Source organism: Apium graveolens, chromosome 8 (genome assembly GCF_009905375.1).
Source record: "Apium graveolens cultivar Ventura chromosome 8, ASM990537v1, whole genome shotgun sequence".
NCBI classification, from domain to species: domain Eukaryota; kingdom Viridiplantae; phylum Streptophyta; class Magnoliopsida; order Apiales; family Apiaceae; genus Apium; species Apium graveolens.
Genome location: NC_133654.1, coordinates 221,294,441 through 221,310,200, shown reverse-complemented (window position 1 = coordinate 221,310,200; position 15,760 = coordinate 221,294,441). Strand labels below are relative to the sequence as shown.

The window sequence follows — 15,760 nt, the reverse complement described above, 5'->3', positions numbered from 1 at the left end:
GTGATCCAGGAAGAGGCAGATGGGTCTGCCCCAGAATGGGCTCAAGGAAAAGGCAGACGAGCCTTACAGTATGAGCTTAGGGGGGGCAGATAGCCAGATAGACTTTCAGTATGGGTCGAGGGGGAGCCTGGTCACACTGAAGGAGGCAGAATCGACAGGTGTCGGACCCGATGTGTGAAGGGGGAGATTGTTAGGAGTTGTCCCGCATCGTTTGTGGGAGGGGCAGTTTGCTAGAATATAAGCAGCCAGATAACTCCAATTAGAATGAGGCCTTTTGGGAGGTGCCCAAAACCAAAACCGTGAGGGCTCAGCCCAAAGCGGACAATATCATACTAATGTGGAGTTAAGGCGTGCTCAGCAAGCCCAACAAGTGGTATCAGAGCTTCAGGTTATAACGGTCCATAACAATCTCACGTGGGCTCCAGAATGGACCTAGGAAGAGGCAGATGGGCTTGCCCCAGAATGGGCTCAAGGAAAAGGCAGGTGGACCTTCCAGTATGGGCCTAGGGGGAACATATAGCCAGATGGACTTCCAGTATGGGTCGAGGGGGAGTTTGGTCACACAATCAGGAGGCAGAATCGACAGGCGTTGGGCCCGATGTGTGAAGGGGGAGATTGTTAGGAGTTGTCCCACATCGTTTGTGGGAGGGGCAGTTTGCTAGAATATAAGCATCCAGACAACTCCAATTAGTATGAGGCCTTTTGGGAGTGACCCAAAAACAAACCCGTGCGGGCTCGGCCCAAAGCGGACAATATCATACTAATGTGGAGTTAGGCCTACTCAGCAAGCCCAACAAGTGGTATCAGAGCTATGGTTGTGACGGTCCATAACAATCTCATGTGGGCTCCAGAAGTGACCTAGGAAGAGGCAGATGGGCTTGCCCCAGAATGGGCTCAAGGAAAAGGCAGACGGGCCTTCCAGTATGGGCCTAGGGGAAGCAGATAGCCAGATGGACTTTCAGTATGGGTCGAGGGGGAGCCTGGTCACAATGAAGGAGGCAGAATCGACAAGTGTCGGACCCGATATGTGAAGGGGGAGATTGTTAGGAGTTGTCCGAGGGGTAGTTTGCTAGAATATAAGCAGCCAGATAACTCCACTAGTATGAGGCCTTTTGGGAGGTGCCCAAAAATAAATCCGTGCGGGCTTGGCCCAGAGCGGACAATATCATACTAACGTGGAGTTATGCCTGCTTAGCAAGCCCAACATATAAGTTCTAACATGTTTTCAGATAACTTGAAATCATGCTAGGCTTTACACATTGATTTCATAAGATTTCGATATAACTTATCAGCACTTTTGCATTTACAACTACAATGACAGAAACACGTCCAAGGTATATTGTGGAGTGAAGAATAAAGCAATACACAGATATTATCGCGATTCAAATTATCAATATGCTCTATGCGGGAAGCTGAAGCTTACAACTTTGAAAGAAAGATTTAATTTATCTCAACTTCTCTTCACTGAAGGCAGGGATTACCTCATCAAATGCAACAATGGCCAAAAAGTATGTTTCTATGTCCAATCACCACTCAATCTCATTGTATATGCTTACTTTTCACATTTATTTTGTTTCAACTTCATATTTTCATATAATGTTTCATCACATACTAGCAGGCAGTAGCTATTCCGTATTTCCTGCTACCCTGTATTTCACAATGCCTTGATCTGCGGAATCACATCTTGCATTCAGGCTGGTTGTTAAATGGCGTAATACTAAGTTCGTTGTTAGGAATCTAAACCCTGTAAAGTGTGGACTTAAACATGTCAGTTGTAATATTGTAAATGTAATAGCTAAAATTGTTGGTAGGAAGTCTGATCTAATGTTGCAGAATATTGGAGGATGCAATATCTTTGTCTCCCTTATGATCTAGCAAAAACTTACCCCAAGCATTATCAATGCTTAACGAGAGAATGCAATTTTAAGCTTATTACCACCTAAATTGGTACCAATAAACAGCTTAGGTTGTATTCAGTTGGAGAGAATGGAATGGTAAAGGGGTGCAATAAAAAAATCATGAACAGAATTGAAGTGGAAAGAAAGGATTTCGGGGAGAATTGTGAACAAACATGAGCGAGTACTATTTTTTCTATGAAAAAGTTTGTAGGGAAAATGAAAGAGGGACAATGGAGCATCCCTTCCAAAATTGGTGTGGCGGAGTTCTAGTTTAGAATGTTGGGAAATGGAAAGAGTATAAATCTCATTCTATTCTCTCATACTTCCGTTCCATCCAAGTAAATCTGCAACCTTAGTCTTGTTGTGACAACCCGGGTCATATCCGAGTCTTTTTCGAAAATCAGACCAAGTCCTGATTCCGAATTCGAAATAAGCTGACTTATAATGCCCAAACATAACAACTTGGGTATTCACAAGCCTACCATAGACCTGTAAAAGATCATAATTTGTTACTGCAGTTAGTAGTATTACTCCTACTTGTATAATGAACTAAGTGTCCCAATCTCCTCAATGGGGGACAATGGTGTTACACTTATTCTCCACCTCACCTCCGTAGCCTTCTTAAAGAGGCATTATTCTTTTACAAGGACTGCTGGACTTCCTCAATTCAAGAACCGAATTTTTTTAATTAAGAAACTTAGTTACAATAATCAAACAGGTATATATAGCTGATTGTATGTAACATGTAAAAATATTGCAGGTGAAGGCTGATCAGTTGCACGGAAAGGTGGTAGTTCTATATTTTGATTCAATTATGGACATGGATGTTTCTTTTTGTACATCCTTGATGCACATATACAAAGAGTTACAGCCTAACAGTAGTTTCGAGGTTGTTTTTGTTGCTCTGAATGATACCTGTGGCAGCAAAATATTAAATTATGAAGGTATGGTTTCTCGTATGCCATGGACTACTATCCCATTATCGGATATAACATGCAGGGAACACCTGAATCGAAGATTTTATCTCCCCGAAATGGTCTTTCTCGCATACCCGATCATTGTTGATCCTAGTGGTATGATTTTGCAATATTTCGGTCGCGGGATTCTACTTGATTATGGAGCTCGGGGTTATCCATTCAGCAATCAAAGGCTAGATTTTCTAAAATCTGAAGATGCTGCTGCTGCTAGACAACCCTCCTTGCATACGCTCCTGGCCTCCTCAAAATGTGATTACCTCATCTCAAATAACGGAGATCAAGTATGAATTATACATCTGCTGGCATTATGTAGCAGTAATAATATAATTTCTACTGATTATCGTTTTATTTTATAATTCTACTGTTGCATGATATGCAACACATCATTCTGAATCTGGATAATCATCTAGTCCATCACTACCGTGATACGTACCTATTCAGACTCTTGATGGCAAGGTGGTAGCCTTATACTTCTATGAAGAGGGATTTTCCGATGAGAGAGTTACAGAAGAACTTGAGACAGCTTATAAAGAATTGGCCAAGAATAATGAAAAGTTTGAAGTTGTGCTCATTTACCGCTTTGACGGGCTAAGAACATGGGGTTACAAAAGTGATGAATCATTTTGGAAAACATTCAGAACAATGCCTTGGTTGGCACTCCCACATGATAATTCACATCATAGGATGCTGAAACGAATTTTTAACTTTCCCTATTATTTTGAGGGAAAGGAATTTGCCGTTGTAATTATTGGGCCTCACATGGAATTTATCGAACCATTTGGTGTCTTTATTTTGCAGAACTATAAGATTTCAGCCTACCCGTTCTCCCGCGGTAGACTTGCCAAGTTAATTACTGAAGAAGCAAAAGAATTGAGGCTGGAAATGCTATGGGATCCAAACAGTGCTTTTGGTGGAAAATTTGCGTCCAAGGTGAGTTCTGTTGTTCTGATTAATGTATTAATTCTGTCCGTTCTTGTTCTACTTTGTAAAACTCCCAACACTTTTTAATACAGTATCTGTTGCACGGGTTTTTATCTTTTTCCTGGTTGTGTTGACTTGTCTTTCAAACTTGTAGGTTTCATTATCCCAATTTGCTGGTAAGAGAGTCATAATTTTTTTTGACGGGGGCTGTCTAGCAGGCCGTGATGCTAAAATCCTAGAGACCTTGAAAGAGAAATATATGAACATGAAGAGTACAGATGATGAGTTTGAAGTTATCCGCATCACAAACTTGTGTTCGAAAATGGAGCATGTTGCAAATCTTCCCTGGTTTGTCCTACCTCTTGGTCAAGATTACGATTCATGTGTATCCATATTGTTTGATCCATTATTATCTCGATATCGTGGATGTACTTCGCTGATTGCCTTTGATCGGGATGGAAGAGTCGTAAGGAAGACGATTGTTCGTACATTTGACGATAAAGATTTTCCATTTTATGCTGGTGATTTGGAAAAGGAAGCCATGTCTCAATTAGATAATGTATTAGTGTGGGACAAGAGCTCTTTTACTGGAACGGTATACACATACAAACAAGGACAAGAGGAAAAAATGTGATAACCTAAGGCTCAAAGTAGTGCATGATTTAATTGTTTTAGTTTTAGGATAAATATCCAGTGTGAATTACTTGCTTTTCATTAAAATTTTGCTTTCATGCAACATTTTCCTTAATATTGTTTTTTTATACATGTAAACAATATTGTTTCTCCCTTATCTAGTTTTTCATACATGTCTACAATATTGTTTATCCCCTTGTATTTTTCCTTTGGTCTTTATTGTTTCTCTTGTTTTATTTTAACTCTTTTCTGTCCTAAATATTGTTTCAGACTTCGTTCATGTACCCAGAAACTTTTGATTTGAACCCAGCTGATGAGAATTTCATTCCATTTTCATTTTAAGATTAAGCTTTATAATTTTAGCAAAAAATAAATTATAGTCTTTATAAAGTTTGTTTTACCAAGTTGCAAAACAAAATTCGCGATAGAATCAGGCACAAGTGCAGTACAACTTTTATGCGTACACAGAAAAAGTAAATTTTATCCAACGCAGCGCAATAATATTACAACCAAATAGAGCCAGAGAATTTTGAAGGGAGGGATAACTGCACCTTTTCTTTTAATTACTTCGCCTTGAGTACCAGGAGGCATAAAAAACTTTAAGAAGTTCTTAGCAAATAAGGAATACCATGTAAATATGATGTCTTGGATTGCTGAATACTGAAAACTATGATCCGTTGTCTCAATACAAGCTAATAGTATTAAATCTTACTTCCAACTGCATCTTTCCTAACACATTGTCCCAACCAATACAATGTACAAATTCTGCACTTACTACTCAAATTCCTTAGAGTAAACTTGGTGCCGAAAAAGCTTTGGCTACTTTCAATTGTGAAGCCTAAATGTGATCGCTCAAATTCCCAGTTACTACTTTCTAAAATCAATTTTGAAGTTTAATCCATATCATTTGAGGTCTCTGCAGCTGTTAAATTGTGATTCATAGCAGCCAATTCTTTCTCCTGCTGCTTCCTAAGATACCTTTGTGCCGTAGCAGTCACAATTTGAATGAAGAAGTTTATGAGCATTAATAATACTACAGTGTTCCAAACTGAACCTAATGAGAGATCCCACTTTTTCACCTGATAAGATTGAAGGTTTTACGAAATATCATCTACACGCATAGGGTATTGTATAAATTAATCTCATAATGTTGCCTCGTCAAATGAAGATACCTTTATATTGGAAGTCACATGAGACGAGGTTGCCATATACTTGTCTTTCATGGCATGCAATTTGGAAACAAGGTTGGGGAGGATGGAATCAAAACCAGGTATGAAGCTGAGAACCCAAATCAACTCATTCTCAATCCAGTTAAGTAGTTGATTATTGCAGACTGATATGATGAATATTGTCTGCAAGAGATAATTAATAAAATCAAGAGCATTTCCTTAATCTCACAGATCAAGGTTTAATTAGCCAAGACACCAACTCCTATAGCTTCATATTGATGTTTTTGTGATCAGAGAAATTTTGACCCATAATTGCATTTATATTGCATTTATACTCTATATAGAAGATAAAAACAAACTTTTGAAATATAGTACTAAGGTTCGAAGGAAGCAAAGCACTCAATATACCCAGCTAAATAATCAAGAAATAACTCCAAACGACATCAGGAAAAAGACCTTCACAAACCTGTATGTGAGTTTTAATAATTGCTTTTCCAATCATGGTAGCAAGAAAAAACTTCCAGAAAGGAATTCCAAATTGTCCACACATAATGCCAGCAAGGTCGAATAGAGGATTGGGCACCTACCAAAGTTATTTGAGTTAGTCCACAAAACACTTGTCGAAATCCTGTTAGACACACATATAATATAAGTGAACCAGAGCTCTATAAATCATTTCATGTGTCGATATATAGACGTGCGTAAATATTTTTTTGCATCACTCTGCAAAATTGACACATTGACAGCTATTTTATGAAGCAGCATTGTTAGATAACGGGTGAGAATGAGAAAAATAAAATTATAGTGCAAAGTAGAAGAAGAATAATCAAACTAACCGAAGCAAGCACTAATACAGTAAAGAAGTTCAAATACTGTGCATGTGAAAGGAACCAGCGCTTAAATTGATTCAGACGGGTAGCTATCCACCCATCATCTTCTGAAGAAGCGCTCAATTCTTCCATTGTATCTACTTTTCCACCTGATAAGCTTGCTGCATAAAAATATCAATTATGTGTTTAATTACCTTTGGTGATTTAAAAAACAGAATTAAAATACTTTGACCAAATGCAAGATTAATAGTCTTAGCATTTCTGGTTCATGACCTTTCAAAGATTATCTAAACAGCGCATCGTATAAAAGCTAAATTCTATTGCAGTATGTATACCTATATCAAATCAACTACAAGTTACAAATAGCAAGCAGCCCGAGCTAGAGACGGAATTTGGGGGGGGGGGGTATGGGGTGGCCTTGGTCCCCCAAAAACCTCTCCCAACACCTCATTTACCTCAAATTTTCTGTATACAAACTACCACAGCGCCCCCACCCCCAATTTCTTATCCAAAATTACATATGTTTTCTATTTACATCTATCTGAATTCATTACATCTATTGTTTGATTTTTCAAACCCTAATATATTGCATGCATTTTTGCCTCTCAATTTCTAAAAAAAAAATTGCCCCTTCAAAAAGTTTCCTGGTTCCGTCCCTGGCTCAAGCTGGTATGTTGCATCTCTAAGTCCTATCTCCTACAAGCCTACAAGTTACAAATAGCAAGCAACTGGAGCTGGTAAGTTCCATCTCAAGTCCTACATCCTAGAGTCATGCAAATCAATAAACCGCAGACACATACCAATATTTTACTCGCGAGTATATGTTAGGCCCTTGACATGGTCCAGCAAACATGTAAATTTTTAAAGTTTGAATATTTTAGGTTTTCAAACTCGTAAGATCATGCCTCTACCAGAACCAAATTATAAAAAGTTCCGTAGCACTTAATAATTCTTTTCCACAACAAAAGTATACAAATGGAAACACGTACACATACACACACGTCAGTATAGAACTTCATTTCCTCTAATACCTGCTCTTGAAATAAAATATGGAGGTAGCTCTCCTAGTGCAGTTCCAATGCCCCAAAGAATAGCCTCCAACTGGACCTGTGGCAATATACTGCTAAGTGGAACGTGCGTACCATTTGAAGATGAAAACATAGGGGGCCCAAAGTCTGAACAATTCTTTGCAAGCCAGGAAGGTCCTCTCTTTAATTGTATGGTATCATATGGGGCACTTTTGATGTCTACCCGACTGCACTCCATTGCTTTTAGCGTGAAAAAGGCAATGTGAGGACCTAGATAAAGAACAAAAGTATGCAAACCAGATCCTGCGAAGGTGAAAACATGACAAAGTTACATTTCTGTATCCAACTGGATGCTGAGATTTTTCTCAGTCGTATGACGTAAAATATCACGAATCGCAACTTTAAGAGCTTGATGATTTATTTTGAAATAAGTGATGATATTATAACTATAACTAAGCTACATGCATATATAGTTATATACACTTGATAGGTGCATACACATGTTCACATTTAAAACGGGAAACTGGAGAAATAGACCAAAAGTTTCATAAAATATATGCTTTGCTTCCAATAATACAAGCAAAGCACCCAAAAGTAATAATACTGCACATCTGTTGGAACTATTGCCAGGTCCTTACAGAATATATCTCCGTTCAATATAGAAGATCATATTCTTTAAAAATATTAATCAACTCAAGTTATAGATGTTCTAGTATGGGTGCTAAGCTAGGGACAATATCCGGTTTCAGATCTACTAGTCTGTATATCTGAGTACCGCTTATATTATTAACTAACCGAATGTTTATTACACCATCAATCCCATTTCTATTGTCCAAAAATTAAATTCCACCTATTGAATCATATTAAACAAACTGAAACTTGCTAAAAGTATGTACTACTACTTTCCCAAAAAAAAGAGAAGTTAACATCTAATTTACCTTACTAAATGTGGTCAATAGTTTTGGGACAAAAAATGGGGAAACGAGGCCAACATAAACGGGACAGAGGGAGTATAAGAAAATAAATTAAGTTATAATATTTTGGGCTCTGAGAGTGTTCTGTTCAAATCATTTTCTATCAAAATAGGCATCCATTCTTTCCAGAAATAATTATCTTGTTTTGAAGGCAACTCATTACTCGTTGCATCTTATATTTTTGTACCAGGGGTAGTTGTATTTGCAATCTTTTAATTTGATCTAAGCCCCCAACTTCTTTCTCTGGATAGTTAATACTAATGAGGTAAATAATTTAAACCTCATGCAAAAGTTGACAGCTCTATGCTTGGTTGCAGATACAGAGCTGAAATCCCCTCTGGTGCAAGATTTCTAGATTCCCTGCCCCATGTACATAGAAGGCCGCCTCTACTAAAATATTATTGACACATTACCATAATGGCAATTACTAAGGACGTCTTTAAAGTTGCTAAATGGTTGAAATTAAATGATTCACGACAGTACACGATCTATTTACAATAGTTGTCTTTCTACAAGTAACTTTATGCTACAGTGGTGTAAGATAAAAAAGGAACATTTGAAATTTTGATTTTAGAACAATTTTGTGTAGAATGCTAATATTTAAATTTTTGCTTACCTAGACCAATAGAAGATGCAACACCAAGGGCCACCCACCATAATCCAAACTGTAAATATTGTAAAAACTCTTCGATGTGCTGTACGGAAAAGACCAATAAAAGGGGTAAATTAGAACACACCACAAAGCTATATTTCTCACATCAATGTTGAACTCTAAGAGCTAAAAGCAATAGGTAATATTATTGTGTCAACAATAGCTAATTCGGGTCCTAAAAATCTTGCAACAATGATTTATGTTGGTTCTTCTTGATTTTTAAAAATAGAAGAAAATGGTAGAAAAATTGTACCAATACAGATATAGAATCTGAAAATAAATTTCATATATAATGATGCAATGAGACTATATGGGATAACAATGAACACTGAAACAGGGTAGTTAGGAATCTGATCTATTATTATAATTGTTTTAACTACTTCAGCTTATCCTAACAACATTATTCAATCAACTTTGAATTGTTCTCAACAATTCATCTACATGGAAAAATTAATATCTCAATGTTTTTTCAGCTCACTGACTTGTATATTCCTACTTGTTTTTTTTCGTGTTTTAATAACGTAACATAAAAAAGAAGCTACATACAGTAGAAAAGGCTTAAGTACCTTTTCATGAGGACCATCGGTGTTCAAAAGCAGAACAATGCCTGATACCAAGACACTTAGGAGAATGAGCCAAAATCCATGCCTCGGAAGATATTGTATAGATCTCTTAAGATACTGAACAACAGCCAAAATGAAAAACTTTAATGTTTTAAATGGTTGTGTTGTAAGTGTCAAATTTTCTATTTCCTGCCGATGCTTGCCATGAAGTCCTGCAAAAATAGCAATTTTTGTCACAATAAAATTTTACTGGAATTTACCAATCTAAGAGGAAGAGACCCAATCCCCTCCCAAAATTGAATTCGTGTTCATGGGTTGATAAAATAATTACATGTTGTTTACCATCATATTCCACAATTAGTAACACTTTTTTTGATAAACCACAATTAGTAACATTGATATCATACAACAGTGAAGTTTTGCGAATCGGAATTCATTTTCTGGAACCGAAGCAGTTATAACCTGAAGTGAAGAGATTTCAAACATTGACGTGACAGCGAGTAAGGTGCATATAGCAAAGTAATATTGAACAACACTATCAAATCGAAGTATCAAAGGTTGTAAAACACCACTTTAGTCCAGAAAACTTGACAAATAAACATATCCGAAACTAATAAGACAACCAAATTGAGAGCTGATAGGGCTTGTATATTGGTAAAAACTTCAAATTTAAGAAACAATTGGTTAATAATTCCAATGTTCCAGACATCAGGGAAATATTGAATATATTAAACTAGTTTTCTTTTTAGACAATAGTTGAATATCTGGTTGTGAGTACCAAAGAAAGTCTTAGCACTGACTATCATGAACATTGTAAACTGGAAGTAAGTTCAAAACTTAAGCTTGCTAATTATTTGGTTTCTATACATAAAATACTTTTATCCTATACATATCTTGTCCTATGAACACTTCACTGAGCCACGTTTCAATTTACGTCAAAGTAGATGAATCCAAGATGCATGTACCTCGCCGGACTCAAAATTCTATTGAGAAACAAAACTTACAAGGCTAAGGCTTTTCATAAAAATACTGAAGCTGGCAACTGTTCCGGTGCGTGAGGGCAAAGCAAAGCTTATATCTAGGTTGCACAGTCATGAAGTAGAAATTTTTACACAACAATCAACATCATTGTCTATGAAAAGGGATAAAATCAATTTGCAAGCAGCCTCTGGCTTTTTCGCTCGTGAGAAAAGAAACCAACAAGCATTTTATAGGAAAGTGCTAAAGTCTGAAGATACATTAACTACAAATAAAACACTCAAGGTTACGATAAAATACTATGCGGCCTTGCCTTGCCATCATCATTATATGAGTAGACTCCCAGAACCTGGGCACTTGAACTAAAGAGTTGTCCTGGAATAGATTGTTATTTCCATCACTATTAGGGCTGTTCGCGAACAAGCTCGGGCTCGGCTCGGTAAGAGCTCGGTTCGGCTCGGTTCGTTAAGAACTCGAGCTCGAACACATAAATCTGTTCGTTAAGAAAACGAGCTCGAGCCAAGCTTTGAGTATGTTCGGCTCGTGTTCGGCTTGAGCTCGGATCAAGCTCGTTCGGCTCGAGTTCGGCTCGGTAAACCTCGAAAAAATGTAATATTTTCAGAATATTTTAATAATACATTGCCCTGTTTCGCTCAACCTCAACACAAATACTCACCATCGACTCATTAACTCTCCAGACACCAAACCAGAGAATTAAAAACACCCACCAAAGCCATAGGCCAACTTGCACTCACCCTTGCTTCCCTGTTGAAGATTGAAACCAACAGACTTACAAAAGCAGCACCAATAAGGAATCATCCAATTAACCCAGCCCCCCAGCCTCCACCTACAGCCAACTCTCGCATTAAAACCAAAACGAAACAACCCCTCCAGAAATAACCAACTCCAGCCAGGCTTAAAAACAAAACCAAAACCACCAACATACACCCAGAATAACCAAACCAACCCACTTAACTTTAACCAAAAATTGAGAACATGGAAGAGAAGTAGAGAACATTACCGGGGAATCTCAGATTTGGTAACCGTTCACTGGATTTGTTTGGGAATTTAGGGATTTAAGTCGTATGTGAGGGGAATTGTCTTTTAAGAAATTTAGGGATTTGGTTTGGAGAATGAATGAAATTTAGGGTCTGAGTCGTCTGACTAGTATGTTTTAGGTTTTTAGTTGGGCTGGGCTTGATGATTTGGACTGGGCTGAGCTTTTAAGTTGTAATATTTGTATATTTAACGAGCTCTTAACGAGCTGTTCGATAACACATATACTCGGCTCGGCTCGTATTTGTTCGCGAACAAGCTCGTGTTCGGCTCGATAGTTACCGAGCTCGAGCTCGAACACGTTTTTCTGTTCAGTAATAAAGCTCGGCTCGGCTCGGTTCGTCTGAAAAAAAATTAAAGCTCGGCTCGTTTACTTCAAAACTCGGCTCAACTCGGTTCGTGAACAGCCCTAATTCACTATACACCTTTAAGCTTAGATAGTTAGTTCAGCTGTAGAATGCTAGAAACTACAGTAAAAGAAACTGTGAAAGCATTGGCAGGATCCAAAAAGTGTTTTATTAATCAGATCTGACTTCAGAGGCACCTATGCCCACTTTTAACCACATACGGGGCTACGACATAAAATATAGGGAAGCATGAAGAACATGATGCAAAATTTTTGTTAACTGCCTAATCCTTTCCTTATGAGCCTTGAACTTATACAATATGTCAGTCACATGGTGTTAGAGACAGTAGCTTCTTAGCTTTAGTTATGAGTTCATACCCAGGTGAGGTGCTGCGAGCATATGTACGTAAGACTAGTAGCTACTAGCTAATTTAAGCCTTTCGCAATATAGAAAGTACTAGTTTGATTATTGATATGATTGACTCAATACTTCTTAATACGCAAATTTTATTTCAAGTTTCTTCCAAACTCGCAATTCTACTATCATCTCTTTAATGACAACATTAAGGGGCTCTTCTAAAGTCGTTAATTTTTTGCAGAAAAAGCAAAAAAATTATATCCTGAATGCTACAAAACATTAACTAACATTAATTTTTAAAACATATATACCCCCCCCCCCTTATAGTAATATAAACAAGCATATCACCAAACCGCCATCCAAAGATCACGAAATCAAGTACATAAATTACTAATCATATACCTACCGGAGAAATAATTAACAAGTATAGCCTCATTAAGTCGTATATATGTTGTCAAATTACACTAGGCTAGGACAAGATATAAACAACAAAGTAAACAAACCCAAATCCAACCACTCTTACAAGAATAATCCAGATTCAACAACAAAAGAAAGTGCAAAAAGACAAGTGAATGCAACTCAAGCTTGAATACAGATTCAGTATCAAGTACATACAATATACACACAAAACATTCTTACAATACTCCAGCAGAGTTTAAGGTTGCCTCTTTTAATGAGCAAGACACTAATTGATCACGAAAACAACATTAAATACCCAAAAGATTAAAACTTTTTCATAGAACAGATATTAAAATCAAAAAACTTAAGTAAACAAAAAAAACAATTAAAAATAAGCAAGAATAAAGAGAGGTTGCCTGAAGATGAAACATTGGTAGGAGAAGATTCTTGTCCCACAGAATCCATGTTGTGCTGCTATTCTTTTTGCTCACAAATATGAATTTGATGGGGTTGAAGATATAAAAATGAATGATTTTTATTTTAGGTCTGAAATATAATTTGATTTTAATATGGGATATTGAGAAAAGAAGATACGAAAAATAAGATAGTTTAGATGGGGGTTAATATTATGATCTGGTGTGTGTAGGTGAAGATGGGACAACAGTAGCAGCAGGCAGCGTTGATTGTAATTGGCGCAATGTGTGTCACTCCAAATTCACTGGTCAATTTTTAGCCTAATTGGAGTACAAGTCATCACAACTTGCAACAACTTTTCGTATCATTTGTCTTTTTAATTAATAAACACGCTAACTTAAATCCATACACACGATACCGTTAATATTTAAATTTTTTATTTATCATGTTATATTATAATTTCAAAATATTTATGTAAGTATATAATAATTATAAATTTATAAAAAAAATAGGATAACACATGATCGTAATTTAGTAAAATAAGTAAACTATGTATACTAGTTTAAGAATTTAGTAGTTTAGCAGTTATATAACACTGTTTATTTATTTTTAAAAATAGGATAAGCCGGTCGAAATTTAGTAGAATAAGTAGAATGTATGTAGTAGTTTAATAACTTAGTAGTTTAGTGGATATATAACATTATTTATTTATTTAATAATCAAAATTTGGGGATAATCGTTGAACCAAATTATACCTCATTCCGGTTATTATAATATAGTATAGATATAGATATACTAGCTTACTCCCGTGTTATGCCCGGGTTCTCGTAAATATTTATTTTTTTTATTTATTTTGTCACATTATAATTTTAATATATATATATATAAATATATAATAATTATAAATTTATAATAAAAATAATATGATAACATGTTGTCGTAGTTTAGTAGGATAAGTATCATATATCAAATAGTTTAACAATTTAGTAGTTTAACGAATATATAACACTATTTATTTATTTTTTTAATAATAAGATAAGCTGTAATTATAGTTTAGTAGGATAAGTAGACTATATCTGTAGTAGTCTAGATGATATATAACACTAAATATTTATTTTTTTAATAACCAAAATTGGGGAATAATCGTTGAACCAAATTATATAGTATAGTGTAGATAAGTATAGATTAACTTGGATATTATGGACGCGTTCGTTAATATTCAAATAATTTTAAAATTTTGTTTATCTAACTATATAATAAATTTAATATATTTATATGGGTTGGATTCTACGAAGAACATCTTAATTGGAGAATACCGTAAAACACTTCATTTTTCTTATTTTTTTTTTATACAACTTATTCAAAATGTATGTGTTATGTTAATGAAAATAAAAATTTGTATATAGAAAAAAAATATGGGGAAATTTTTACTGAACATATGCATATATTATGCACAAATCACAGAACATACTATTCTTCTATGTTCTATAATAATTATGACAATATTTATTAAAATCTTGACAGTATTACGTAAAGCTAAAACATATTTATGAGAATTTTTGATATAATTCAAGAAAAAATAGTGAAAAAAATTTGCATAACACATGAATATAAATTACATAACATAGTAGTTCTCCGGAGAACTAGTTATCATTTGAGTCTAGTCCTATATTTATATTAATATATAATAATTATATATTTATAATCTATACTATATTATAATAGCCGCCGGAATAGAGATAATTTGGTTCAACGGTTTGGTTCAACGATAATTCCCTAATTTTGATTATTACAAAAATAGATAAATAGTGTTATATGTGACGGCCTCAACCCCAGGGTCAGGAGTTGACGTCACCAATAACAATATTAACAACATAACATTATTATATAAACACAACCCCTTTTTCCAAGATCTTTTCCAGGTTTAAGTATGACTTAGGTTACAACCATTACAAAACCAACTTACTAAAGACAATCCAACAATACTATCTTTGTTCAGCAACTCAACAGACCCGCTTGGGTCCAACACAACTACCTCAGAGGAGCCTGACACGGAAGGAACTGGAACTCTGCCCCGACTACCACTGAAGAATCTCCTAGGTATCTGCAATACATATATAAAACATTTCGCAAGGGTGAGCAATCAATTGCTCAACAGTACCACTATATGAATAATAATCAAAAACAATTTATAATAAACAATTATAGGAACAAAATTCATAACTTGCTAAAACAAGTAAAACATGTATGAACTGGATATCAAAACTAGCATACTCTGTAAACCAAATCATCAGTTGTGTGTTGTGCATAAATACCAAATTTTAATTTTAGCATGCTTCTTTCATTTTCAAATCTTCCGTCCTCTCGCAGGACCCATAAAACCATTTATCCCGTTACGGGGACCCAAATCATTTGTTCCGTTACGGAAACCATAAAACTTGTCCCATCACAGGACCTATAAAACTTGTTCCTCTCCGGGAACCTCAAAATCACTTGCTCAGATATAAAAGTATTGGATGATCCCTGTGAGACAGCTGATCAGGCTATCCTATAAAACTTGTTCC

At 35.8% G+C, this 15,760-nt stretch overlaps 2 protein-coding genes across 2 annotated transcripts; one reads left to right on the top strand and one right to left on the bottom strand.

Moving 5' to 3' along the window:
* Positions 1–1,264: 1,264 nt before the first annotated feature.
* LOC141678085 (putative nucleoredoxin 1-2) lies at positions 1,265–4,613 on the top strand. The gene is made up of 4 exons (XM_074484312.1): positions 1,265–1,508; positions 2,659–3,156; positions 3,674–3,805; positions 3,951–4,613. Exons 2-4 carry the CDS (start codon positions 2,713–2,715, stop codon positions 4,428–4,430), a joined length of 1,056 nt encoding a protein of 351 aa, XP_074340413.1. The 5' UTR covers positions 1,265–1,508; positions 2,659–2,712; the 3' UTR covers positions 4,431–4,613.
* A 441-nt stretch (positions 4,614–5,054) lies between these two features.
* Positions 5,055–13,477, bottom strand: LOC141677790 (vacuole membrane protein KMS1-like). The gene is made up of 8 exons (XM_074483857.1): positions 13,199–13,477; positions 9,649–9,857; positions 9,047–9,125; positions 7,460–7,759; positions 6,435–6,589; positions 6,065–6,181; positions 5,602–5,781; positions 5,055–5,508 (listed from the first exon to the last, which is right to left on the bottom strand). The coding sequence occupies exons 1-8, from the start codon at positions 13,245–13,247 to the stop codon at positions 5,323–5,325; spliced, it is 1,275 nt and encodes a 424-aa protein (XP_074339958.1). The 5' UTR covers positions 13,248–13,477; the 3' UTR covers positions 5,055–5,322.
* Positions 13,478–15,760: the final 2,283 nt, after the last annotated feature.